General features: G+C 34.9%; 1 protein-coding gene across 1 annotated transcript; it reads left to right on the forward strand.

Annotated features, from left to right (window-relative positions):
• Window positions 1–15238: 15238 nt before the first annotated feature.
• Window positions 15239–19858, forward strand: LOC122078986 (cytochrome P450 85A1-like). Its single transcript, XM_042645196.1, has 9 exons — window positions 15239–16031; window positions 16445–16766; window positions 17165–17314; window positions 17415–17660; window positions 17766–17855; window positions 17946–18024; window positions 18766–18875; window positions 19094–19218; window positions 19653–19858. The coding sequence occupies exons 1-9, from the start codon at window positions 15844–15846 to the stop codon at window positions 19738–19740; spliced, it is 1398 nt and encodes a 465-aa protein (XP_042501130.1). The 5' UTR covers window positions 15239–15843; the 3' UTR covers window positions 19741–19858.
• Window positions 19859–26399: the final 6541 nt, after the last annotated feature.

Genomic DNA, 26399 nt, shown 5'->3' on the forward strand with positions numbered 1-26399 from the left:
CTCACTCTCTCACTCTCTCACTCTCTCACTCTCAGAAATAAATACATGTGGACCATGGGGTCTGTCTCACGATAGCATTTCGTTAGTAGGTTTTTGTTCTTTTTTATGAGGCATTTCTATAGTAAGTAAGTAATTGAAGGGGAATGAAGATACCACCAACCAATTGGGACATTAATTAAAGGGCAAGAGATTGCTACCTAATTATGTAGTCCTTGTACAAATACAAAGGTCAATGAGAATGTACATCAGGGCATCAATAATGATTGATTTTTATGATTTTATAGGGATAGGATGGTAATTTTGCATTCTCTTGTGTTTAGGCGTAGGAAAGATCTACGTGATTAGATAGTATTCTTTTTCCTAACTAAAAATAGAGACAGTTAAGTAAACCACCAACTTTCATTAAGCTACCAGCATACATCATTCACAAGCAAGACTAGACATAGGATGGTAAAAGGGTTTTATCCGAAGGGAAAAGAAAGAGGATGACACATGTTGGACAGCCTAGCATCATACCCAGCCTTTTCCCTTAGGCTCCGTTTGTTTCAGTGTGAAAAATGTTTTGTAAAATTTTAAAGTAAATTAGATTTTCTATTGTTTGTTTTGTAAATTGGAAACTTTTCATTAAGTAAAATTTTACCAAAACCTTGGCATTTACTGAAAAATAGCCCAACAAAATTTATTCCTAAAATGGCAGAAAATAAGCCTGGAAAAACAATTACATTCTTTCCCGATGAAATCTAACTCACATTTTCAAGCTGTGATCATCGTCTTCTTCGAAATTCAGTTTCCGCTTAATTTCCTCGCTATTATGATCTGACTTCGTTTCTTATTTGCATCAAAAGCTAGAGAGAGAGAGAGAGAGAGAGAGAGAGGAGGCCATGAATACGAATCTGTAGGAGCTAAAGAGTGCCCGGGTGGAAGGGGTGATGATGTACGTGTGGTGGAGTTTCGTGGAAAGAAATGCTCCTGGATCTTACAACCGGGTGGCTACATCGAGTTGCTTGAGATGGCCAGTAGCCAGTAGCTATGGCCATATAGAAAAATAGAAAATAAATAGAATAATCTTTGTATCTTCCTATACAATTTTGTTAATATTCTCCCTTAACGCTTACTGATATAGAAAAATAAAAAATAAATATATCTGGAATTTCAAATAAATTTAAATTAGATCCTATTGAAACTTAACTCATATATATATATATATATATATATAAGTTTCACAAGAAAATAATACCATAAAAAATTTCTTAGATTAGCTATCAATCCCCTAAAAATGGTCTTCAAACTGTAATAGATTTTGTCCAACAAATTTAAAAAATTCACTAAGCCACTTTTTTTAACTCAAATCACTTTCAATTTTTTCAGAAATTTAAAAGACTCATAAAATTTGTTATGTTAAAAAAGGTAAGATAAATTTTCCTATTCCCGAGTATAGAAAACTTCCTTGATAGTAATCTATCCGAGTACATGAATTTTTTGGTATATCAAGTTAACTCAGAATTTAATAAAAATTTTAGAAGGTCATATAAATACATGTATATACTTTCAATAATTATTTCAGATCATAAAACAATCACTAAGTATATTCAATAATATGAACAATCTCAGATTACTGTTCTGTCCACCCCAGAAAATAATCTTAACATATCAAAATCTTATTTTCTCTCTCATCAAACTCATAATTTAAAATTACATATCTTAAATCATAGTCTATCCCTAAATAGAATATAAAAGGTAATTAAATCATAGGTTAAAAACTCTTGCCTTAAAAACTGTTCAAAGTCCTTTTTTTTTTCTTTTTCCTTCTCCTCTTTCTTCCCATGATTCCCCTTTTTTTTCCTCTTTTTTTTTTCTTTTTTCTTTTTCTTTTGCTTTTTCTTAAATAGAGGGTGAGAGACAACAGAGCCACGTTTTGACATCTCTGTCCCTTCTCTGATTTTTTTCTCCAAGTCTATCCCTCCATTTCTTACTTCATCTCTCTCTCTCTCTCTCTCTCTCTCTCTCTCTCTCTCTCTCTCTCTCTCTCTCTCTCTCTCTCTCTCTCTCTCTCTCTCTCTCTCTCTAGGCTCATGGTTGTTCAAATTTCAAAAGGAAGGTCCACGATTTTATTAGGTAGGAAAACCTTCATTTGTTAATTATTATTTAGTTAAGGTTATTTTGTTAGTTAGGTCTTATCCACTTTGTTTGTTAATTGGACATATATATATATATCTTATTCTTCGTTAAAAAAATATTTAATATTAGGATTGATGTTTCAAATCAGAAAATTAAAAAAAAAAATTATGTTCCAATGGCAAAATGGTAAATCAGGGTTTGGGGGCAAAATGGTAATTCCTATGGCAAAAATCCTAAAATTATTCTCAATGTAGTTATATCTAATGGATGATTTTAACACTTACCAAGTACTGATGTACCCTCAATGGTCTAGTATCCCCACTTTAAGTTACTATGACCCTACAATGGTTAAAAGACAAAAATACCCTTGAGTCAGATTTTAAGGTATTACCGGGTGTACACGGATTAAGTGGGTAAAAGGTACTATGATTACATCTCCCTCGACTATGGCACCCTTCCTGTTCTCAAGGGTCGTACACCCATCCAATTCTACTCCGATTTCATGCGTTCCATCAGGGATAACTTCAAACACCGTCTAGGGGACACTATTGTCACAAGTAATTAAACTTCTCTTTCAGATTCAGATAATGATATGAAATGGGTTGCTTTGTTTTCTAATTTATATGTAATTTATTCTTGAACTTGAGAAGATCTTGCGTGAATCCTTAAATTTCCAATACTTGCAGGAAATACAAGTTGGGATGGGCCCAACAGAGGAGCTCAGATACCTATCGTACCCAAACCTTAACATGACATATGAATAACCCTATCATTAGAGATCCTTTACCATATCATTTACTATATTAAACATATGAATAACCCTATAGTATTTTGAATACAAGAATTATGAAAGATATTTAACCATGAGTGTAGTCCATAAACCAAGATCAATAAAGTACTCCCTTCATAGATCCTAAAATACATCACCATATAGATTTACCATATCTATAATAATCAATGGGACATTCATGACATGAATCATAAATGGGAATAGAGAAGTACCTGTGTAAGTTTATAAGCCCCATGAACATAGATCATGAACCTTTATCCCATGTGGTTAAATATTACTCCCATGAAGATGACAATGACAAACTACGCAAGTGGAGTCCTTCTACTGAGATCTTCTGCAGCCTCTTACTTTATGTTTTCCTCTCTTTCTGTGCATTTGCTTTTGTGAGAAAGTCGTACTCCCAAAACCAATAAAGCATTAAATAATGACTGCAGGGATCGTCAGTATTTTATTTATAATAGAATCCCTAAAACCTATTCCATTCTCACAATGGAAAGAGCTAGGAGTTTCCTAATTATAGTGGGTTTATAATTGCTTGAGCCCAATGGATCAATCGGTATCAGTTAAGCCCACATAAAAATCCTAATAATCTCCCACTTTGGCTATACTAATACTGATGTCTTTCCATTGACACCTAACCAAATAATCCCAAGACTGAACACCACTCAAACAAACTTTGATTCAATCAATAATCTCTACTGTTGAACAATAGTAGAAAATACAACTCAATATACGGCATATAACTATCTAATGTTACAAATAATAGAAAACTATCAATCCAAATCGCCTGGGAAACATATATATAAGGAATTGATATCATACCTGTGATCACATGAAATATACATTTCCTTATAGGTATTTTCTTGATCTAAAGATCAACCTATCTTGAAAACCTCATAAATAGTAAACTTTGATATTAATCAACACATTGGAAAATCGTCCTTTTCTTGAATTAATATCTTACTTTAGCATACTGCCATGGCTAACTGTCATTTCCATAGATTTAGGTTAAATACCCCCATAAATCATAAATTTTGACAAACCGCCTGTGGTAAACCACCACTTCTTTGGACTTATGCTAAATACTGTCATAAATCATAAATTCTGAAAAAATATCATCAATTACCTCGACTTATCGTCAATTACCTCGACTTATCGTCAATTACTTTGGCTAAGTATTACTAATAAACCTTAGCAGGCACAGCCTTTAAACTTTGATTTTTACCACCATGATATCTTTAGTTAAATGAGATCATAAAACTCCTACTAACCAAGCATATCAAAAACTTCAATAATACCAATATCAGAAAACATGACTCTTGAGCACTTTATCGATAAACTTGGATAACATCACTATCGAACAAATGTCACATTTACCTTGGGAAACACACAATTAAACTGAATGTACCACTTTGGTGGGTTTCACTCATTTCTGTCATGTTTTTCATATTAGAGATAAATATATGTGCAGAAGTATATGCTTTAATGTGTTTCTTATACAACCAGGAACAACACAAACAAATGAAGCATAAATATACATAAATAATTCAGAGAATAAAATTTAAAATAAAATCAATTCAAAATTATTCCAAAGTCATTATAAACTTAATAGGACAACAAAATTGTTCTTATTTCCCTTCAGTTGTACTTTGATCAGCAACAACACCTGTTTAGGTTCCTTGAGAGCTAAAATCAGATCAAGTAATCCTAAAAATCTCAGTTATGAAACATACACACCAAATAACCGGGCTAAAAAATTTGATATGTACATCTAGCAGATAAACTACACAATAAATGTACATTTAGCAGATAAAACACACAAGAGTCACAACCATAACTACATTCCTATCCTTTGGGTTAAGAATGCACTGGTCCTCTCGTAAATCTAAATTTACTATAAAAATACAATTATTTTTATCACATATGAGCTTAGAAACCTCTAAGTTATAGTCCTTTCCATACATGTATTTTTTTTAACTTGGGTGACATCACTTTTGGAAAAATGTCATCAATTTTACTGCGCTTGAAAAAATTATAAAAGAATAGGATGTGCCACTTTAGTGGATTCCACTCAATCCTTTCATAGCTTCCTAAAAATATACTGTGCAGCATAAAATGTGCAGAAGCTCACACCCAGTTTAATTCTAACATACTTATCCATCTTAGGGTGTTTCAAACAAAACATACAAGTACAAAATGACATGAATATGAATTTACTATATATTTCAGCCATAAATAATTTTTTAATATCATGATAATAATAAATCAATGTAAAACTCAAAATAGTTCTTTTGCATGAAAAATAATATAGTACACTGAATTTATTCTTCCACTAGTAATTTAGTATACTGACCTTCTACTAGTAACATCCTTCTACTAGCAACCTAGTATATCGAATTTATCCTCCCCCTGATCGAACCACATAAAACAGCTAAAGATCTATACTTTTATCCTTCCACTTGGTTTGACCAGTCATAAATTAATCCATTTATTGAGAACACAATTCGTTAAATGTGACATACATATAAACTTGTTCGCATAAGCCCAAAAACAAAAAAAATCAAATATTTATCAATTAATGTTCATAAATAGGTTTTCAAAGAACAATGACAGTGTTTGAGAACTTGATATTGGATTGATCAAAATCGATACTAATCTAACCCAATCTATCCGAATTGATCCAATCAGAATACAAAAATAACATATTAAATAAACCTATAACCTATGGTCATAGTCATGAAACCCTCATCCACTCTATTGCATTGATCAACTGTCCAATACCTTTTAGGGCAAAAATATTTGCTTTAAAAGCATAATACCAAACTATTGATTTAGTTTTCCTAGTATAGAAAACTAGGTCTTTAAGGTATATGTAGACTTTCATATTTTCAAGACACTTTTAAAAACATTCAGTTTAATGTTTCAACTCAAGGAAGAATAATCCATTCAATATTTAATTAATGTATATAACATCAATAAAATTAAAATCAATATTACATCACTAACCATTAAACATAACTAGAGTGTCAACCAAACTACATTCTCAACCTTTGGGTTTGGAATGCACTGGTTCACTAAAAAAAAACTACAATGACCGTGGGAGCTCTTCAATTTCAAAAATTACTGTCACTTTTAGATGAATAATAACTTCTAGGTTAAGTTCTGCTTAGAGTATAATGCTTATCTTTGATAATGTCACCTTTAGACAAACATTACCTAATTCCTGCCAGTAATTTTCTATGTCTTTGATAATAAGACAAAACATTTGAGTTGTAAACCTATTGCAGTAATCTTAGATTTTACCACTTTGGTGGATTCTATGCATTCCACTGTAATAACTTGCAATTACATTTGACAGCTTAAATTTGTGGATTATTTAAACATGAATTAAATATTAATTTATATGTAAAAGAACAAGCATGTAATTATTAACAAAATAAATATTACAATGCTCAATTATCAATTACTTCAAGAGTGTCAACCAGAACTACATTTCTGACCTTTGGGTCTGAAACATACTGATCCACTCAAGTTTTCGCTATTACTGCGAGATTTCTTCTAACTTTCAAAAAAATACCGCTATCTTTGGATGGACATCATCTTCTAGGTTGAGAAATTCTTATTCTGTTTTTCACTTGCTTTAACTTTAACTTTTCTTTGATAATGTCACATTTGTGTGAACATTAGCAACATTGCTACCAACCATTATTCTCTGTCTTTTCTAACAAATAAGAAATTTGATTTGTATTATGTTACAATAAGGTTGAACTTTACCACTTTGGTGGATTCCATCCAATCTTACTGCAATATCTATAAATTTATTCCGGTAGCTAAAACTGAGATTGTTTACGCATGAATAAAAAAATATTCATAAACAAAAGTATGAACTATTATTACCAATAATAAACAATTTCATATTCTGATATGCAAGTAATGTATGAGTTGAATTTCTTTTATTTCTTTCAATTAATAAAAAAATCATAAAGAATCATAAAACACCCATACTTGTAACTTATATAAATCAGACCATAAAAGTTGACCAAAACTAGACTCATACTATATTAAAATGAAGAACATGAAAAACTGGACTCATCATAAAAAATCAAGGTGAAAAATTCTTTACCGTTTGCCTGTATGAGCCATTTGAAGTTGTAAAAAAAATAGATCAAAATCAATCTGGTTTGCTGAAACCAATCGGTTTGACCAATTGGTCTAATCCAGTTCAAACATATTAGTTTCGGATCAGAATTCGGGTCTTCAGGTTGGGAATCTGGGTCAAACCCGGGGTCTCTGGGTCGAGTGGTCAACGACCCAGTCAACCTTTGATCGAGTCAAACAAGGTTGGCCAAGGGTTGACCTATTGCACCTCCGGGTTAACTCGAAAACCCTACTGAGTTGACCCGGCGATGACTCGCCCACCTCAGTTTTTTTTTTTAACAAAAAAAATTTCTCTCCTCTGACAGTCGATTTTTGACAGTGCGTGCTGACGCGTCTGGAGGTTTTTAGTAACATACAGCATACCATCACAACCTTCTTCTCGTCCTCTATAACTTTTGTGAAGAAAGTTTTTTGATCCGAGATCTTTAAGTTATGGTAAAATTACGATTTTCATGATTTGAGACCTAAACCTTATACAAAATCTATTTTCCTTTGATTTTTCTTGATTCTGGCACTATAAAGCTTGGCTTTGATACCAATTGTTGGGGATTCTTTATCATATTAAACATATGAATAACTCTATAGTATTTAGAATACAAGAATCATAAAAGATATTTAACCATGAATATAGTCCCTAAACCAAGATTAATAAAGTATTCCCTTCATAGATCTTAAAATACATAACCATATAGATTTACCATATCTATAATAATCATTGGGACATCCATGACATGAACCATAAATGGGAATAGAGAAGTACTTGTATAAGTTTAGAAGCCCATGAACATAGATCATGAACCTCTGTTCCATATGGTTAAAAATTACTCCCATGAAGATGACAATGATGAACTACGTAAGTGGAGTCCTTCTACTGAGATTTTCTGCAGCCTCTTACTCCAGGGTTTCCTCTCTTTCTGTACACTTGCTCTTGTGAGAAAGTTGTACTCCCAAAACCAATAAGACATTAAGTAATGGCTGCAGGGACCGTCAGTATTCTATTTATAATAGAATCCCTAAAACCTATTCCACTCTCACAATGGAAAAAGCTAATAGTTTCCTAATCAGAGTAGGTCTATAATTGCTTGGACCCAATGGATCAATCGTCATCAGTTAAACCCACATAAAAATCCTAACAACGACAAGGTATACATTCAATTAATGCTTCTGAGAATTCCCTTGATTTGCTTGCCATTCAGTTCAATTTTAGGGTTCTTACACGATTTCTTGTTGGGTGTTTGATTAACGTATATATGCAATGCATGCTTAGTCGCTTGAAATCTGCAACTGAAGCTTTCGGGAAACCAGAGTGGGGGAACAGAGACCCTACAGATGCAAGAGACTACAACAATTGGCCTAAAGACACCCTGTTCTGCAGAGAATGCGGAGGTTGGAACAGCTTACGACGAAGTCTTCATCTCTTGATACTTTGAGATGCTTTTGAACCATGGAGAGCGGATACTCTCATCTGCCCAGTCAGTCAATCTTCAATGGCACAACCATGGAAACTCGCAATCAATTCCTTCTCCTCCGTTTATTGTAGTTCACATCTTTTGATGCGCCTTCTTATTTCGTTTATTTAGAGGTTCCTTCCCCATATCTTCATTGATGTTTTTTCAAGTTCTTTGGCTTTATATTGGAAGTTATAGTTGATGTAGATATGTGGGTTAACAGGTTGTCAAGAAGCTGTGAGAGTTTCATATTTTGTTAATAGTTGAAAGCAAGGGAAAGTATTTTCACTTACTTTATATCCTATTTTTCTTCTTGCAAACAAAAGTTGGAAAATATTTCAAAAAGAAAAATTTTACAAGAAAAATTTTCCATGTAAGATTTTACAATTTTACATCAAAACATACAGAACCTTAAAGAACCAATAAAACCTTTTCTAAATACTGAGTCGACTCAACCTATTTGATATGATTGATTGATTAGAACGATTTTTAGTTCCATATGGGTGGTATCTTATCATTTTTGTTTTATTAAGAGAGGATATGAGATTTTTTTTTTTTTTTTTTTTTTTTTGATGGACAGGGAAGAAATGATACTTAATCTAGTTTCTCATACTGGTGACAAATGTAGTGGACCATATACTTGAAGGGCTACTGTAATTTATGTATCTGAAAGAATGCCCATGACGTTGATGTGTAGATTCATGCACTTGGCTTTTCACATCTAATATGTGGATCTAATACTTTTTCTTTACCAAAAAAAAAAAAAGAGAATAATATTATACTCTTACTCCTCAGTAAACGTGAGCTTACGGATAATTTGATCAGCCATACCATCATTGGTGGAAAACTATACTTTGACATTGTAGCGATCCCTTATTATATGTATATGATAAACATGTGTATATTTTTAAGAAGGGGGATGTCTCCTTCACCTCTGGACTAGTCTGACTGCCCCTTCCTTTGGAATGGACGTAAACCCAAATACAATTACAGGGCCAATCCAAAGTCCAAATTGGCTAATAGGTGGGGCCAATCTCATCTACTATCATTTTCTCTTTCTTTTTATTTTTTATTTTTTTTCTTGTGTTCATAGTTGAAAACTAAAGTTTTCACTTGGGCAAGTCACGTGAGTTAAGGGTTTTACAATTATGGTGTGTGCATGTGGGATTTTTGTTACAATTATATACTCTTCTGTTTATTAGGGATTGAATGTGACAATACTGTACCCACATTTGGTTACTTTTCGAATAAATTCGAGTAATTTTCAGAGATCAATTTTTCGAATACAGATTCCATTAAAGATATTAACATGAATCAAATGTGGATTTTGATTATCCATTTACATCCTTAATGAAGATTGGAGAGTAGAATAGTGCATTGGAAAAAGTCCCAAAAAAGATAAAATTCAAGAAGACAAGGAGAAGAGCTAAATCCATCACTTCTACTAGGGTTTTGTTGAAGTACCATATCTAAAATTAGATAGATATCTCATAATTTTTTATTTTAAAATTGTGTAATATATCCTAAATTTGATAAAATTATTTTAATTATTTAATTATATTTTTATAATTAAATTTAAACAGATTAAATAATATCTAGTCTGAGATTCTGAAATTGAAACATTGGCATCTAGATCTCATTAGCTTTTGAGCATATTCAAATAATATTTCCCAAACTGATAACACGATTTTTTTTTTATTCATTACATCCCTACTCTTTACCCAAAAAATAAAAAAGAAAAATCATAATCTCTTTCTTATTATTTATAAATAATAATTAAGTTAATAATGGATGGAAAAGAGACGTACCAGTGGGGCAAGAAAAAATGGTATAAAAGAACAAAAGAGAGGCCCTCGTGCAAAATGGGGTCTCTTTATGACCACTACTTTTTCTTTTTTTCTTAATCAAGAGACCAAAGGCATGTGTTGGTAGACATTCCAATAATAAAAATTCTCTCTCTCTCTCTCTCTCTCTCTCTCTCTCTCTCTCTCTCTCTCTAATTCTGCGTTGCCCTAAAGTAAAATGCCTCTTCGAGATAACTGATAACCCACTTTTTCCCATTACTCTTGATTTTATCATTTTTTTTTTAATTTGCCCTTTTAATTCTTGCTTTGCATACGTCTAATCAGCATTTAATCATGCAATATCCTTGTCAGGAAGATTTTCCCGCCTGTTTATATGATTTTCTTGAGAAACTTTGTCCTCGTTTACCTAATGTGATTGATTTTATACAACTATATAATTAATATTAGGGTAATTTACAATGTCACCTCCTAAAGAATGTCAGTATTATAGAAATATTTCATCTTTTTCACCAAATTAAACTCATACCCCCTCCCATCAGTCTCTATTGAGGAATATAGCTTATATGTTGATGTCAGTTACTATATATTTTTTTAAACTCATACCTCGTTTTCTTCCTTTCTCTGAATCACCCCTAACTCACCGGACCACTCCTCCTCCTCTGCCGGAGATCTCACTCTCCACCTTTGCAAACGTGACCCTCCAAGTGGTCCCACCATTGTCGCCCCTGATCATCTATATTTTGATTCTGTTGCACTTCGTTTCTTGTATTGAAACCTTGGTTTTGAGCCCTCGGTGGATGGTTTCTTGGTGGAGGTTTCAATCCTCCTTCCAAATCCTTTGTTCGGTTTCAAAGCTCAATCTGGGTGCCATGGTAGCTGCAAGTGTTCCGATCACCATGAAAGAGGTTTTAACTCTAAGTTCTCTTTCATACGTTGTTCTTTTAGAGTATCTCCGCTGGATTTGGCATTTGTTGTTAGAATTATAGTTTAATTCTTCTTAAAGCTTGTGTGTTGGACGGATTTGGAGTGTCCGAAGCTCCGAAAGTAGAAAATGAACAAATAATGAAATTAGAGAAACAATGGAGGCTTAAGTTGTACACATTAGAGATATAAATATAGAACCAAGTCTTGGAAAAAGCAAAACTCTCACTTCTTCTCTTTCTCTGCAACGTTGCTTTTTTTTGGTGTTAGATTATTGTTAGCAAGGTTCTAATACTTGTTTTTTTCGATTTTGATTACTTTTTTTTTTTCTTTTTTAAATTTTGTGGTTCGCATTGACAAATCTACGTTGCGGCGATGAAAATTTTTGAAATAAAGTTCTGAGCTAGCTTTGGATTATCCTTTTCTTTTTAGAGCTCGTGTGTCGAGTTTTTGTGCACAAATTGGGTAGATCTTGGATCTATTCAGATCTCAGCACCAGATCTAGTCAAAATCAATAAAAAAAATTAGGTTTTTGATTAATCCGAATTACTTGAAGACGGATTCCTTGTTTCTATCCAGTATGCATGTCGGAAGACGCTAGCTGACAGTAGACCAAGAGTACGTGGCAAATTCACTCGCAACAAAGACAATGGAGAGATTCCCAAACTCTCAGGTTTAAACTGTGAGGAAGAAGACGAAGATGATCGTTGGGTCGCCGTTGTCGTCGTCTGTTGCCAATGCCGCCGCCGCCGTGATCTTTGGAGCTCTGAACAATTGCCTCTACGTTTGATATCTCAGTGAAGGTGAGTGTAGGTAAGGGTGAAGAGGAATTGGGTTAAAACATGAGTTTTAATGACAAGGGTGTAATGGTCATTTTAACACTTCACTTAACAGTGACTCATCATAAAGGGTCTGAGTCTAATTTGGTAAAACAGAAGGGGTGTTCTTATAATTGTGGCATTCTCTATGGGGTGGTGTTGTAAATTACCCTTAATATTAAGGAGGTTCGTGATGACACTTGTCATGCAATCTGAGTCTCCATGTGTGGCAATATAGAATATCCACGTGTAGACCCAACTGGATGTATCAGAAGGTTCCTTTGAAAGCCACTTGTCCTCTCATTATGAAGTTCATCTGATTTGGATTCCTCTCAAGTTGGGATGTAAGAAAAGTACCAATGAGGAAATAACATAGGAGAGAGAAAATAGAGAAAATAACAAAGAGATGAAAAGAAAACTCTCACTTATATCTCTTCGGCACCCCGGCGTGCTAGAAAAGATCCTAATCTGAAGTTCATTACTATCTCTGTATTGAGATTAATGATCAAAATTGCTATTTGTAAGAGCTGAAGAAATCTTTTACCGAAAAAAAAGAGCTGGAAAATTCAAAGAAAAAATAAGAAGTATTGATTTTTTTTTTGGTAGAAAAATAACAAGTATTGATTGGATTGTAGGAAATAGGCAAATATTTTTGGACCATTTATTCGTCTACTACACAAAAAGATTCACCAAAATCATTCTAGGGTTCACAAACTCCTATAGAGTTTTGGTATACTCCCCATATTACCTTCTCAATACCTCCTTCCCACATATTTGAAACCCCACAATCAAAGGATTCCACTAAGCTTAAGGAAAACTCGGTCCAATTATCAGTCTTCCATTAAAGTAATAATATATTGGAGCAGATAACAGCCCCCCAAAAAAATTAAAATAAGAGGAACATAAATATGTAATCACTACTATATCTTTAACAAACATAGTTAAATGATAAAGCCTGAACTCTAATCCATTAATGCAAATAATTTTCTAGAAAACCATCTAAAAAATCAATCAGAAATAGACTAATTACTCTTTAAAAGAGTTAAAATTCAGTCTAGGAAATGCATTTAGGTGTGGTTAATCTTACTACTGCTGAAATTTGAGGATCAAGGAATATTTTCAGATTTGGAGGAGCCTGACTGATCTAGTATATTTCAATTTGTTGTATGCCTTACACTGTTTCTGTTCCTTTTTTTTTTTTTTTTTTTGGTATCTTCTCCTGTTCTTCTTCTTGTCTTTTTTATTTGTAAAAATTCTTCCTCTTATCTAATAGGGTACCTTTAATTACTTTGCTTTAAAACTGGTTATGTTCCTATTCTTGCATATTTCACGTATAATTTGTCGAAAGGTGATGGAAAAGTAATGGAATCATGTTACTATGATTTTGATGTCTAAGCTATTAATATTCAAAATGTGGGGACTCCTTTTTTTTTTTTTTTTTTCTAGTGTCCAATCCCTATCCAAGGGATCTTGTTGGATCCAAGGCTTTCATCAAGTCGCCATCCAATCCACTTTTTATGCCACTCCAAGACAACTCCATCAGCTTCAAGACTCTCAAAAAACCAAAATCAAAACAGTGTGATCAATCCTCTCTTGTGGACTACTGGATTACAGGAGGTCTAAAAAGGTTTGTTAATTACCAAATGTGAGACATCCCTTTCCTTTTGATAGAAAAGAACTTATCTCTGATTCTGAATGTGGTAGGGTACATAGGATTTTCAGAAGATTTGAGTCATTCTTATGAATGATCCAATTTTTTTATTTTTTTTCTTCCTAATTATTATATAATAGCCCATCTTTATATCAGCTTGCAAATTGTTGTTGAGGAATGATGCCTTGTATTCGAGGAAACCAATCAGTCATTTATGGTCATTCTTGTAGACATGGGGTTATGGGCGGCCACCTTCAATGTCCATTAAAAGCCTGAAGGGCTAACATGGGTTTATTTAGGGTTGTGAAAAAAATAAACAAAAATCCTTGTTAAGGGAAAAGCGTGAGGTAGAGAGCTCATTTTGTAATCCTGTTTCTTCGGTGCTACTCAAAATACTCTCATCGGACTTTCGATATAGGTCTCTTCTCGAATCACATATATCTTTGTATTACGATTATTTTTTATTTTATTTTCTTGTGTGTTTCGTACTTTGTGGTCCTAATTTTTCAATTTCAACAATTGGAAGGAATTGATTTTTTAGAGTTTATTTATTTGTTTATTCTTGTCATGCACATGATTGTTAACTAAACTATTTATAATGTTTGGCTTCAATGAATTTGTATGGCTCACCATTCCCCATTCACCATTATTATTTATTTATTTATTATTATTATTATTTATTTATTTATTATTATTATTATTATTATTATTGCTTGTTTTAAGAGGAGAGAGATAAGGCTGGGAGTGTGAGCCAAGACCTTCATTACTTTTGTGTGGTTTTATTGATTTCGATTGCTATGGTCAACAATGTAATCCTTTACTACAAAAACACACAGTTTTCTTCCAATCATTGAAACATGAAATTTCTGGTTTCAATCAACCAACAGTCAAAGGCAAGTAGCTAACATTAAAATTTTAAAAATTAATTAAAACTTTAAAAGAATCTACCTTAAACACATGACGGTAAGTAGTTTTAAATATCCAATATTCTCTCATATTTACATGATTATTATTATTATTTTTTTTTAATTATTGTTTTTTCACTTTTATGTTTATATGTGGGTAAGAATTATTGCCATCATGGTGCAGTGTTTAATTATATGTGGGTAAGAACTATTGCCATCACGGTGGAGTGTTTAGTGGTTTTATAATTTTATATCTATGGTCATGAAAAATGAATAGTGATTATAGGTATTAGAATTATGTGGAATGTGGAGTTACGGTTATAACTTTCGTCTAAATTAGACATCCGTTCCATCCGTAAAATCAAGAGATGAACTACTTCATAATAAGTCAAATTTTATCTCTTACCATTTTGCCCTTATATATCATTTTCCAATTTTCCTCCTCTCACCACCAGCGCACGAATCAAAGTTGTTTTAATCCGCAGTTTCACATTGAATCAAGGAGTTAAGTTTCTCTCTCTCTCTCTCCACAAATTCACATGGCATACAAGGACTTGTCTGGTTGTGGTTTCTCTAATGGAATTAGCAGGTCTTATTGACAGGCATGTGAGGGACTGGGGCTCAGAATACTTTTTCTTCTTCCTCCAATGCTGTGGTGACCATGTGCCACTTCAAACCATCCTTTGATGCATTAGTGGCGGCTTTTTTATAGTTTCTTTCTTCTCTTTCTCCCATATCAAAATCACTAAAAATGCCTTACTGTATAATAGCCAACTAGATTTTCTTTTTACTATTAGTAGCCCACCATTTAAGGCTTTAAGCCCTTCCTCTCCCTCTCTCTCAAGAATTAATTTGTTCCCCAAATCTTTTCTTGTGGTTGTGGACTTGTGGTAGGTAATTGATTTCCAAACTCCTAAAATCTCACAAAATTGGGGGAAAAAATCCACTAATAAGTAATAACCTGTTAGAGGGAGCATTTACAACACAATCTTGGGCTTTTAAAACTCTAGAAGAGTAGTCTATAAGCTTAGAGTCCTTAGGTTGGGTGCATGGAGTCTCTCTTTCTCTCTCTCTTTGGGATTATTTGGATTCTGGGCCGTTGCCGTTCTCTTTCAAATTGGCAGACCATAGGTCTGTCTATATATGCTTCTGACCCTACTACAACGTAGCAACCCATCCCATTTACATCTCTCTTTGATTCTGAGGTTTCAAGCTTCTAGGGAGCATCAATGGCGGCTTTTGTGGTGGTTTTCTGTGTGGTTTTGGGGCTCTGTATCTGCACTTTCCTCTTGAGATGGAATGAGGTGAGGTACAGGAAGAAAGGCTTGCCTCCAGGAACAATGGGTTGGCCCTTGTTTGGAGAGACCACAGATTTCCTAAGGGAAGGCCCCAACTTCATGAAAAACCAGAGAGCAAGGTAAGCTCTATGGCTTGGCATAGTTTTTCCTCTTGTTTCTGTCTGGTATACAAACTTCATATGGATTCATGAAGCTCTCTCTCCTCTCTCTCTCTTTCTCAAAGTGGTTTGTCATGTTTATGATGTTATATAGCTCTGTTTTCCAAGTTGATGGACTTGAAAAAGGGAGTTCCCCTCATTGTTATAAGTTGGTTTTTCTTTTGGCTCTTCTGTGCCTAGAGACCCAACAGCTTTCGAGGAGGCAGAGCACTTTTAGCTCCAACTCTCAAAACTTTCAATCTTTTCTAGTTTCAAACTTCCATTAAAAAAAAAAAAAACCCTTAATCATTCTTAGTAGTTCCTTTCTGTTAAGAATATAACTTTTTGTTAATTCAGGGAACTTAACTTTTCTTTTCTTTCTTTTTCTTATGTAGGTATGGAAGTTTTTTCAAATCCCACATATTGGGGTGTCCTACAATTGTTTCCATGGATCCAGTGCTCAACAGATATATACTCTTGAATGAAGGAAAAGGGCTTGTTCCAGGATACCCAAGGTCCATGTTGGATATCTTAGGGAAATGCAACATAGCAGCAGTGCATGGCTCTGCTCACAAGAAAATCAGAGGGGCATTACTTAACATCATCAGCCCTACCATGATCAGAGACCATCTTCTCCTAACAATTGATGAGTTTATGAGATCCCACCTCACCAACTGGGATGGAAAAATTATTGATATCCAAGAAAAAACTAAAGAGGTAAGTTGAAATTTTACTACTATTCATCTTTTCCAGTTTCTATGTTAGTGTCCATAAACACTCTGAATCACTTTTTAACTCTTACTTTTTGAGTTAATAAAAGGTGTCAAACTTGAAAAAGAGAACCCCATTGGTTATGGATGACAGTACTGTTCTAACTTTTCTAGAACTTTTATGTTGTTGAATCTCTATTGCAAAAAGAATAATAGTTTAGAAGTAACCAAGACCAGTTTTTCTTTGAATGCCTTCTGGTTGTGTTTGCATGTGGATTAACTGGCAAGACCTGGAAAATAATAATCAGATAAATCAAAATTTTATACCTATTCATAGTCCAGAAGAAATGAGATAGACCTTCTGGGCTAATTAATGTGCATTTGCTACTCTGTTGTTTGGTTCAGATGGCATTGCTCTCATCACTTAAGCAGATTGCTGGTGTTGAAGCTGATTTGGTTAGAGAAGCCTTCAAGCCAGAGTTCCAGAAGCTTGTACTAGGAACCATTTCACTGCCTATCAACCTTCCTGGGACAAATTACCACAGTGGGTCTCAGGTAATTTCCTTCAAGTCCCTTTTTTTTTTTTTTTTTTTTTTTATTATTATTATAATATATATACATATATAAATTTCCACTGACTATTGCTTTGTCTCAGGCCAGAAAAAATATCATAAAACTGTGGGCAAAAATGTTACAGAGAAGACGCAATTCTCCTAATAATACCTATAAAGACATGCTTGGTTTCCTAATGAAATCTGAAGACCATAACAAACTCAATGATGAAGAGATAATTGATCAAATAATTGCAATCCTGTATTCTGGTTTTGAGACTGTCTCTACTACTTCAATGATGGCTGTCAAATATCTCCATGACCATCCAAGAGCACTTCAACAACTCAGGGTGCCTCCATTTTCTCATACATGCATTAGAGTTGGGACAGTTTTTCCTTCTTTTTCATTCTCTTGGCTTCTTCAATTTATTTGGTATGATTTTATAACTTTTCAGGATGAACATTTGGCTATTAGAAAAGATAAGTGGTCGTCAGAGGATCCGATCACTTGGAGTGACTATAAATCAATGAGTTTCACTCGTGCGGTAACCAATTCTACTCTTACTGCTTTCTTTCTTAATAAGATAAAAGAATGGAATCAATAAATTAAAACTTATCTGCTGTTCTTGTTGCAGGTGATACTTGAAACTTCAAGATTGGCTACTGTTGTTAATGGTGTGCTAAGGAAAACAACTCAAGAAATGGAACTGAATGGTTTGTAAATAGAACTTAAAACTACTTCAATTTGAAATAATATCATATCATTGTATTGACATTTGGTCAGATTGAGATCATGATATTTATATATGGTATGTCTCTTGAGTTAAATATTCCTCATATTCATTCTCAGATTGTGATTTTATTTAGTCCTTGTTTCCTTTTTTCTAAACAGAGAAGTATTTGATGTCTTCATGAATTGACAAACATAATATTCACTTCCATATTTTCTTTTCTCAAATTCCTTGGTTTTTCATTCAATAGAAACACTTGTGCAGTTGTGTCCCCAGGTCCCCCCAAACCAAAATCTCTCAAGATCACTCAATAAGTGCCTGATCTCTTGCTCAAGAAAAGCTTACATTTTAAATCATGTAGACTCTTAAACCATTAGTCTGGAATTTGATCTTGACTACACAACTCAACTCAACTGAAACTTCTCCCAACTACATGGGGTCAGCTATATGTATCCTGTTTTTCCATTCAACCCTGTTTATAATCCATTTTCACAGCTAAGCACTTTTATCTTACCATAAACCTTGATTATTCTATCTAATCATCTACATTATAGATCGAAATCGATGAGTTAGTGAGCCATGAAGAGGTTTTAAGTTCCATTTGCAATTATAGTACTTGGGCACGTCCATCACATGACAGTGCTTAAAGTATTTCTTCTAAACCTTTGTTACAAGTGGATTACAGATGGTAATAATGCATGTCTTCTATGTTTTTCCTTTCCAGGCTATGTCATTCCTAAAGGATGGAGAATATATGTGTACACAAGGGAGATCAACTACGACCCCATTTTATATCCAGAGCCTTTCACCTTCGATCCCTGGAGATGGATGGCGGTTAGTGACTATAAATTTAATTAAATTTCTAAGATTAGTACTTAATTATTGAAGATCTTTGTTTTCCTTAAAAGGACCAGTCAGGTATGCTGTCTTAGACACAGTGTAGACTGATAATTCCAACCCCCCCCCCCCCCTCTTTTTCCTTCAAGGCTAGTGCATAATTTCTAAAATAAAGCTAAGTATGATGATAATAGTAACCCTGAGTTCCTGTGCAGGATAAGAAATTGGAGTCTCATAACTACTTCTTGATATTTGGAGGTGGAGGCAGGCTATGTCCAGGGAAAGAATTGGGAATTGTAGAAATATCTACATTTCTTCACCACTTTGTCACTAGATACAGGTTGGCTACAATATACCATCTTTAATTCCTCAGTTATCCAAGACAAATCACTAACCATCTTTTTATAACCAGACTTTTGAGGATCATTTTTTGTGTTCCATATATTATTGTCTACTCCTTACAGTGCCTTCATTCAAATGTTCAGTCTCTTTTCTCCATACCACATTCTTTGTTTGCACCGTAAAAAATGTACTGCCATATTTTATAGTGCAAACACAGAATGAGGTATGGGGAAAAGAGATTTGAGCACTTGAATGAAAGCAGTGTAAAGAGGAGACAATAATATTAGATGATAATTTTGATGTAACACAGAAAATGACCAATTCACATTCATATTTGTAATTGTGTTCATTAATATGGTTAGAGTTTAAGATTTGTTTTGTTCATGCTTGCTCCTACTGTACTCATTATGACTTTCAATGTTCTGTATGCAGATGGGAAGAAGTTGGGGGAGATAAGATAATTAAGTTTCCAAGAGTTGCAGCACCAAATGGACTACATATAAGGGTTTCAAACTACTGACTCTCCAATGGATATACATAAAAAAAAGAAGTATATAGCATATTGAAGGAATTTGATGTACAATAATGGTTTTAAAAGGTCAATAAAATAATTTAATACTTTTCTTTTTTTCTGTAAACCAATTGACTAGTTGATGCACCTCAAAATGAAAATGTTACTATTTTCTATTATAATAATAATAATAATAAATAAATAAAAATAAATAAATAAATAAAAAGAGGAGCAGTTAACTCTGGGTTTCACTTTTGGGTATTCAAGCACCCAGTGTGAGATTCATTCACTACAAGAGGACCTTAAACTCAAGTGATGCTTCAATCACATAACAGTGGGACTTATTCACCACAAAAGGTTACATTGAAATCAAACTCTAGCCAAAGATATACATATATAGTGTTTCCTTTTCTGTCACTATGCCTAGTGAAGTATTTAATGCTTCACTATTGTCCACATGACAGTATATGGATTAGTTTGTGTGATAGAGGACTAGGAAAATATTGAAGTATTATACTTGAAATGTATATGATGTCCTCTATCACATGGATTAACTCATATATTACGAAGCATTATACTTCGCTACGCATAGTGGTGCCTAAAAAGATCCACACGCTTATATAGGAAAAAAAATTAAGAGATGTTAGAATAAAGCCATTAATAGAGTTGTAAGAAAAAGCTGTTGAAGAAGGAGAGGAAATTGGAGTCATAAAGCAACAAATGTTCATGACAGCATATTGAAGTCATCCTTAGGGTACATTTTAATTGCACCAAAGTTTTTACTCAAAAAAAGAAAAAAGTGTTGAGGATATAGTTCTAAAATGAGGATTCAATCTTGTAAAATACTGAAGTAGGAAGGAAACTAGGGGTGTAACTAGGGCCGGGCTGGGGGCAGGTTTTTGAAAAACTCCAGTCCAACCCTATGTCACCTCAGTAGTCCAGCCCAGACCCATCCGGCCCTAGTTTATGTTGAGTTGATGTCGAATTCACTTTATAAACTTTTCAAACTTTTTTTACCCTTTTCAAACCTGGATTTCATGGTGGATCAAAAACAGAAACATTGGTTCAGAGTTCTTGAGGTATACATGGAAACCCAGAAAGACTAGCTAGCTACTTGTTGCATATATGAGCCTCCTGTTGATGCAGATGCCCGCATGGCTAGATCTACGCACAAATAATGAGATGAAGGTCACTGGAGGAGGTTCTGGTGGGGGACACTCCAACGCTTAAGTTAGTTAATGAGTTCACCGTAGGGAAGAGAAGGGAAATTAGGGTAGAGCTATGGCCTTCTAGTTGTCATTACCTGAGGTTTGAGTCTCCTTCCCCTTCTATTCTAGTTGGTCTTGACTGTTACAGGAGTGTTGGTCCCCACCTCCTCTGACGTGAACGATCTCATAACTGTTAAATAGCTGACCATGGTTACGTTAAGATATTCATAACCGTTAACCCAATCATGGTTATAGTGGAGAACTGTGGTTAGGTCTTCAAAAACGTTACAACCACAATTGGCTTTTTGTTTGAGGAAAAATTTGGCGGACACGTGGCTCCTTGAGATAAACATCCTTAATCGAGACACATGGTTGATGTGGATGATATTCTTTAATCGGGGCCTTTGGTTAGCAGAGACGACTAGACGTGGTCGGTACACATAGGGGTGTCAATCGGCCACGCTGGACCAATCTCGATTGGGTCTATGTCCTTGGACCATGATTTATCTATTTATGAAATGAGTCAGTCTCGATCAGTGTCGTGTAGGGCTTGGTCAAGTTCCAGAATTTTATCGGGCTTCTCCTAATCGGACTAATCTGATTATAATCGGGCCTTAAACGGGGTAATGTACCAATAAAGTTTTAAACGGGCCTTAAACGGTCTTTACCTTTCTTAGTTTTAAGATACTTTAATTTATTTTGTTAAATCATCAATAATTTTGAAAATATATTACACTTAATTACAGTCAATAATTGATAAAAATATAAATATATAACTTATTCTATCCCAAAAAAATCAAAATACCTATATAAAAGGTCGGGCTAAACGTGTTGGTCTGAGTCGAGCTTGTAAACGGGCCAGGCCGATAGGGAGGCACATCGGGCTTACCCCTTGCACCGTGTACTATCTATTTATAAACGGGCCAAGTTTAAGCCCAATACATTTATTAATCGGGCTAATCTAGGTTGGGCCATAAATGTGTCGAGCTCGGTTGGGCCTACCGGTGCGGGCTTGGAATTGACACGCCAGAGACGATCCTCCGCCATGGTTGGTACACATGCCTTCTCATTGATGATCACGTTTAGGTATATCAGATACCCCCACTCCCTTGGTTCGTTTTAGAGATCAGGGAAGTAGATTTTGAGTCCCTTTGGCTTGCTTGCTTGGGGAAGTGCTTTGTCTTCCATGGTTCAGATACCCTACATTTGTGTTTCATCTTTGGTACAAGTATCGGAAAGGGTCCCTCCATCTTCTTTTACCTCTAGTTTCTTCTTCAAGACTTCGCTTGCGGTTAAGCTTCTGCAACCAAAGTTCTAAAACATAGCAATGGTCATGGGAACGGCCAAGGCCGATAACATTTTGGAACATACTGGATTGGACCGTATTGAAACAAATCTTCCCCTGTTTTCTTAAAAAAAATCAGTTTTTTTCTTATGATTTTACACTTGAACCATACATGTGGAATGCGATTGGAAATGTCAGGATTGGAGAGTGGTCAAAGCCGATACCATTCTGATCCGGTCAATTCTAACAGTTTGATCGGACATCCTTCTGTCCTAGGATGGTTCTACATCAAGCGTCCATCCAGGACGATCAAGATTTTAGACATCATGCACACTTCTATCCACAGGTGAAAGAACATGTACTTCGTGAAGGCTGTCGAGCCTTTCTGCTTTAAAACTGTCTCGTTGGAGCCCGATACCAGTAAAGCCAACAATGCGCCTGCCTTGGATGTCGAGGACGACCAGACCTTTAAGTTGCTTTACTCCTACTTCACCACCTCCGATATGGTCCTCACGAATGAGCTATGGGACCACCAGGTTCTGGTTGCCTATGACCTTAGTCTCAGTGAGCATCGCCATATGCACTTGGGTTTGTTCTCTTTTTATAGTTTGTGTACTAATTCTTTTACGTTTATCTTTCTTGCAATGCCTCTCAAACGATCCGACCTCCATTAAGAAGGCTAGTTGTGGTAGGGATAAAATAAAACTAAGGTGACCAAAAAATCCTTCATATGGTAGGTCCAAGGCACTCCATATGTTGGCCAAGCCATCTTATTAAGAGGGTATTAAGAGTCGATGATCTAATGATTTTTTATAGGGTAATTTACAGCTCCACCCCTTGGAGAATACCATTATTATAAGAACACCCTCTCTCTATAATACCAAATTAGACTCAGACCCTGTCATAAGTCGTTGTTAAGTGAAGAGATAAAATGACCATTGTAGCCTATTGACTAAAACTCATGTTTTTACCAAATCCTCTTCACCCCTACCTCTGCTCGGCTCACCTTCACCGTGCAATTGAGGAAGTTCTCTTCAACAGATACTTCTCTCATTTCCTCCCAAATGTATGACTTTTCCCTTGCCGGAAAACTAAAGTCTCACCGTCGCCGACGGGATTAATGGTATCCAATACAATATTGAGAAAGCTCACTGCTAGAACGTCACCATTCGGTCTAAGACTCTATATTGTCATAGCAATATCTGTTGGTTGTTTGATCGCTGTCGTTCTTATGCTGCATCTCTGCTTTCGTTCGTTTCGAAGTTCGAACGGGGAACGGGAAGATCGGTGCTACAGAGAATTAGGAGAGAGAAGACAGATTTTGTTCATGCGGATGCAGGTAAGTCAACTGAGACTAGGAATCGGAGCACAGAGACTAATATTTCTGGCGGGAGTCAGAGATCATCATCGGATGTATCTATCGAGAATCCAAATACCGGAGGGGGAGAAATGTAAAAAAACCAAACCAAGATTCGAAAATAGCAGGCGATTCATCATCAGCAATAGACACAATCGGAGCCCTCTAAACGTAGATTGGGAGAAATGAGGAGAAAGGGATACGACAGAGTGGTTATTCGTTCGAAAATTTACCTGATAAATCCCTCTTCTAATGAGGAAATATCAGATGCCAAAGAGCTGAAAGATCCAAGAGACGAGAGTTCTAATGATATTGATGATGCCTTTAAAGTTTGAAGCTGCAGAGGCAATCGCTGAAACTACAAGATCTACCGACCGTTTCAAGTTTCTTTTTCCCCTGCTAGAACTGGGAAATTGGAAACTATCAAATTATCTATTGCTCAAAATATGAAAAAAAAAAATAGGGGAGCTCGGAGTATTCGCCGTGGCCGAGGGAGATGGTAAAAGCAGCTCCATGGTCATCAACCCAAGCTTTGTCATGTACTTGTGTAGGAAGTTGCAGACTTTTTAGAGAGCTTTATTGTCTCTAGCTCTATTTCGGATCGCCCGTGCTCTGAACAATTGCCGGTGCTATGACCGATCGTCGATGCTCCGAATGTGGATAATCAATTTGGGGTCTGGATAAAATAGCTTTTGGATGGGGGATGGGACTAATTAGATGGGTATTTTAGGCACTTCACAATTAGTAAAGGCATTTTAGTATTTAAAAAAAAATATAGTAGCTGACATCAGCATATAAGATATATTCTGTAACAGTAACTGACGGCAGGGGTCTGAGTCTAACTTAATATTATAGATAGGGTATTTTTATAATAATGGCATTCTTTAGGGATGGCGGTATAGATTACCTTTTTTATATTGTGGAAAGTAATAGCATTTGGTATGCAAAATGACTACACAATAAAATGGATAAATATCCAAGCATCTCTGCAGTTTCTACTACTTGATGCACTGGTATATTTATAGAAAAATTCCTAATGTATATGCTGTATTATATTCTCTCCCTCTTTTATATAGGTGTGGTTAAGCGTGTTAATTTAGAGTTAAAATCAGTCATTTAAAAATGAAATTATAGATTCAAGAAAATTTGGATCGATATAGGTTTGCAAAAGTGAAATTTCATTTGATTCCGTTTTAAATTAAATACCATTGACTAGAACCAAAATGAGTAAAATATAACCATATAAATAGAATTCTAACCGACCTAAATCATATTAAACCTTACAATCATGTGTCATTCTTGACTTGTATGAACTTAACTATGGTGGGTTTATTCGTTGAGCTATGTCAAAAGGGTTGAAAGATACCTGATTTGACATTATGGGATTATACATTTATGGGGTTACTTATTCGGAAATCCCCAGCTTTATTTGTTTCAACAGGTTATGCCACAGAAACTATATTTTCTTAATTTGGTTCTGTTTCAATTCATGGTTGAAACTATCAAATCAAATTAGCCATTTTCAAACGGAATAGATCATATTATTTTTTAATGTTTTAGTCAATGTGGATAATTTAGCGACAGTTTTATGCCCAAGAGTGTTCCTCATGCCGCAAACACAGTGGGTGCACAATAACCATTGTGCCCCTCTTGAGGTGTGTGCCCATGTGTCAGCACATGGGGCACTTTCAAATAGAAAACACTTCCTCTAAAATTTATTCCTTGGTAAAGTTTGTAGATTATGACCTTAGCAATTAATTTTTGTTTTTGGTAAAATGTTGGCCAAACACCTAAAATATGTCCCAAACTACAAATTGGGTCAAATTCGAAGAAAAACCGAATCAAGTCAGTTTTTATTCTGATTTGGAAAGTAGACTCTTCAATTTCAATTTAGTTTTGATTGCCACATATTGTATCTTGAACTGAACTAATTGACACCCTTTTCTTTTTAGTTTTTCGAATAAAGGGTAACTCTTCAACCCTTTTCCTCCTACAAACATTTTCTTTTTTCTTTTTTTAGCAAAAGGAAAAAAGTTATTAACTATAAAAAAAACTATTGGAGGAAATCTCCAACGGGCAAAGAGTACATCAAAAGAAATGAAAGGTAGAGGCATGGGCCACAAACAAATGACAAAAAGCTAAAGCAAGCTCGAATAGCTAAACTATTAGCTTCGACTGAGCGCACAGTAAATTTTTCCGAGCTTGGAAAACCCCAGTGCTAGAGGGGAGAAGACCCAAAATACTAATGGGAATGTAGAGGATGTGCAGGGCCTCAAAAGATGTTTAAAAAAAATGAGGGTTGAATCCCACTGTAGAGTTATAGGGATTCGACCACAACTCTAGGCCCTCCCAGGTCGGGTTACTGAAAAAATGACCTTGGGGGAGACAAGTCACCCGAGCATCTCTAAGATGTCAATAGAATACCCATCCCCTATGGTTGTTGTGAGCTTGGAAATTAAAAGAATATGTCCCTTTAAGAGACTCTGCCAAGAGTTATTAGTGCACAAGATAGAGAGGAAGGAATCATTGGGAAAACAATGCTCCTTAACGACGTAAAACCCAAAGAGCATCACCATTGCTTAAATTGGAATAAAGGAGAGGGCCAACTTAATAAGAATATTTCTTTTTTCTGTCGCTAAGAGAAGGCTCTTCTTCTAGGAAGATTTTTTTTACTTAACTCTATCCATGATAGACTAGAAAAGAATCACTGGTGGGGATTTCCAGATATATTACTTAAAAGAATCAATAAAACACACCTAGAGAATTGGAATTGAGAAAAGGGTAATTTACAACCTACCCCCCTAGAGAATGCCAATAT

This window comes from Macadamia integrifolia, chromosome 5 (assembly GCF_013358625.1).
Source record: "Macadamia integrifolia cultivar HAES 741 chromosome 5, SCU_Mint_v3, whole genome shotgun sequence".
In the NCBI taxonomy this organism is placed as follows: domain Eukaryota; kingdom Viridiplantae; phylum Streptophyta; class Magnoliopsida; order Proteales; family Proteaceae; genus Macadamia; species Macadamia integrifolia.

Coding starts and splice junctions, on each gene's coding strand:
- LOC122078986 (XM_042645196.1), top strand. CDS start 15,844: ATGGCGGCTTTTGTGGTGGTTTTCTGTGTGGTTTTGGGGCTCTGTATC. Junction 17,315..17,414: donor ATTACCACAGTGGGTCTCAG/GTAATTTCCTTC, acceptor GCTTTGTCTCAG/GCCAGAAAAAATATCATAAA. Junction 18,025..18,765: donor TCAAGAAATGGAACTGAATG/GTTTGTAAATAG, acceptor TTTCCTTTCCAG/GCTATGTCATTCCTAAAGGA.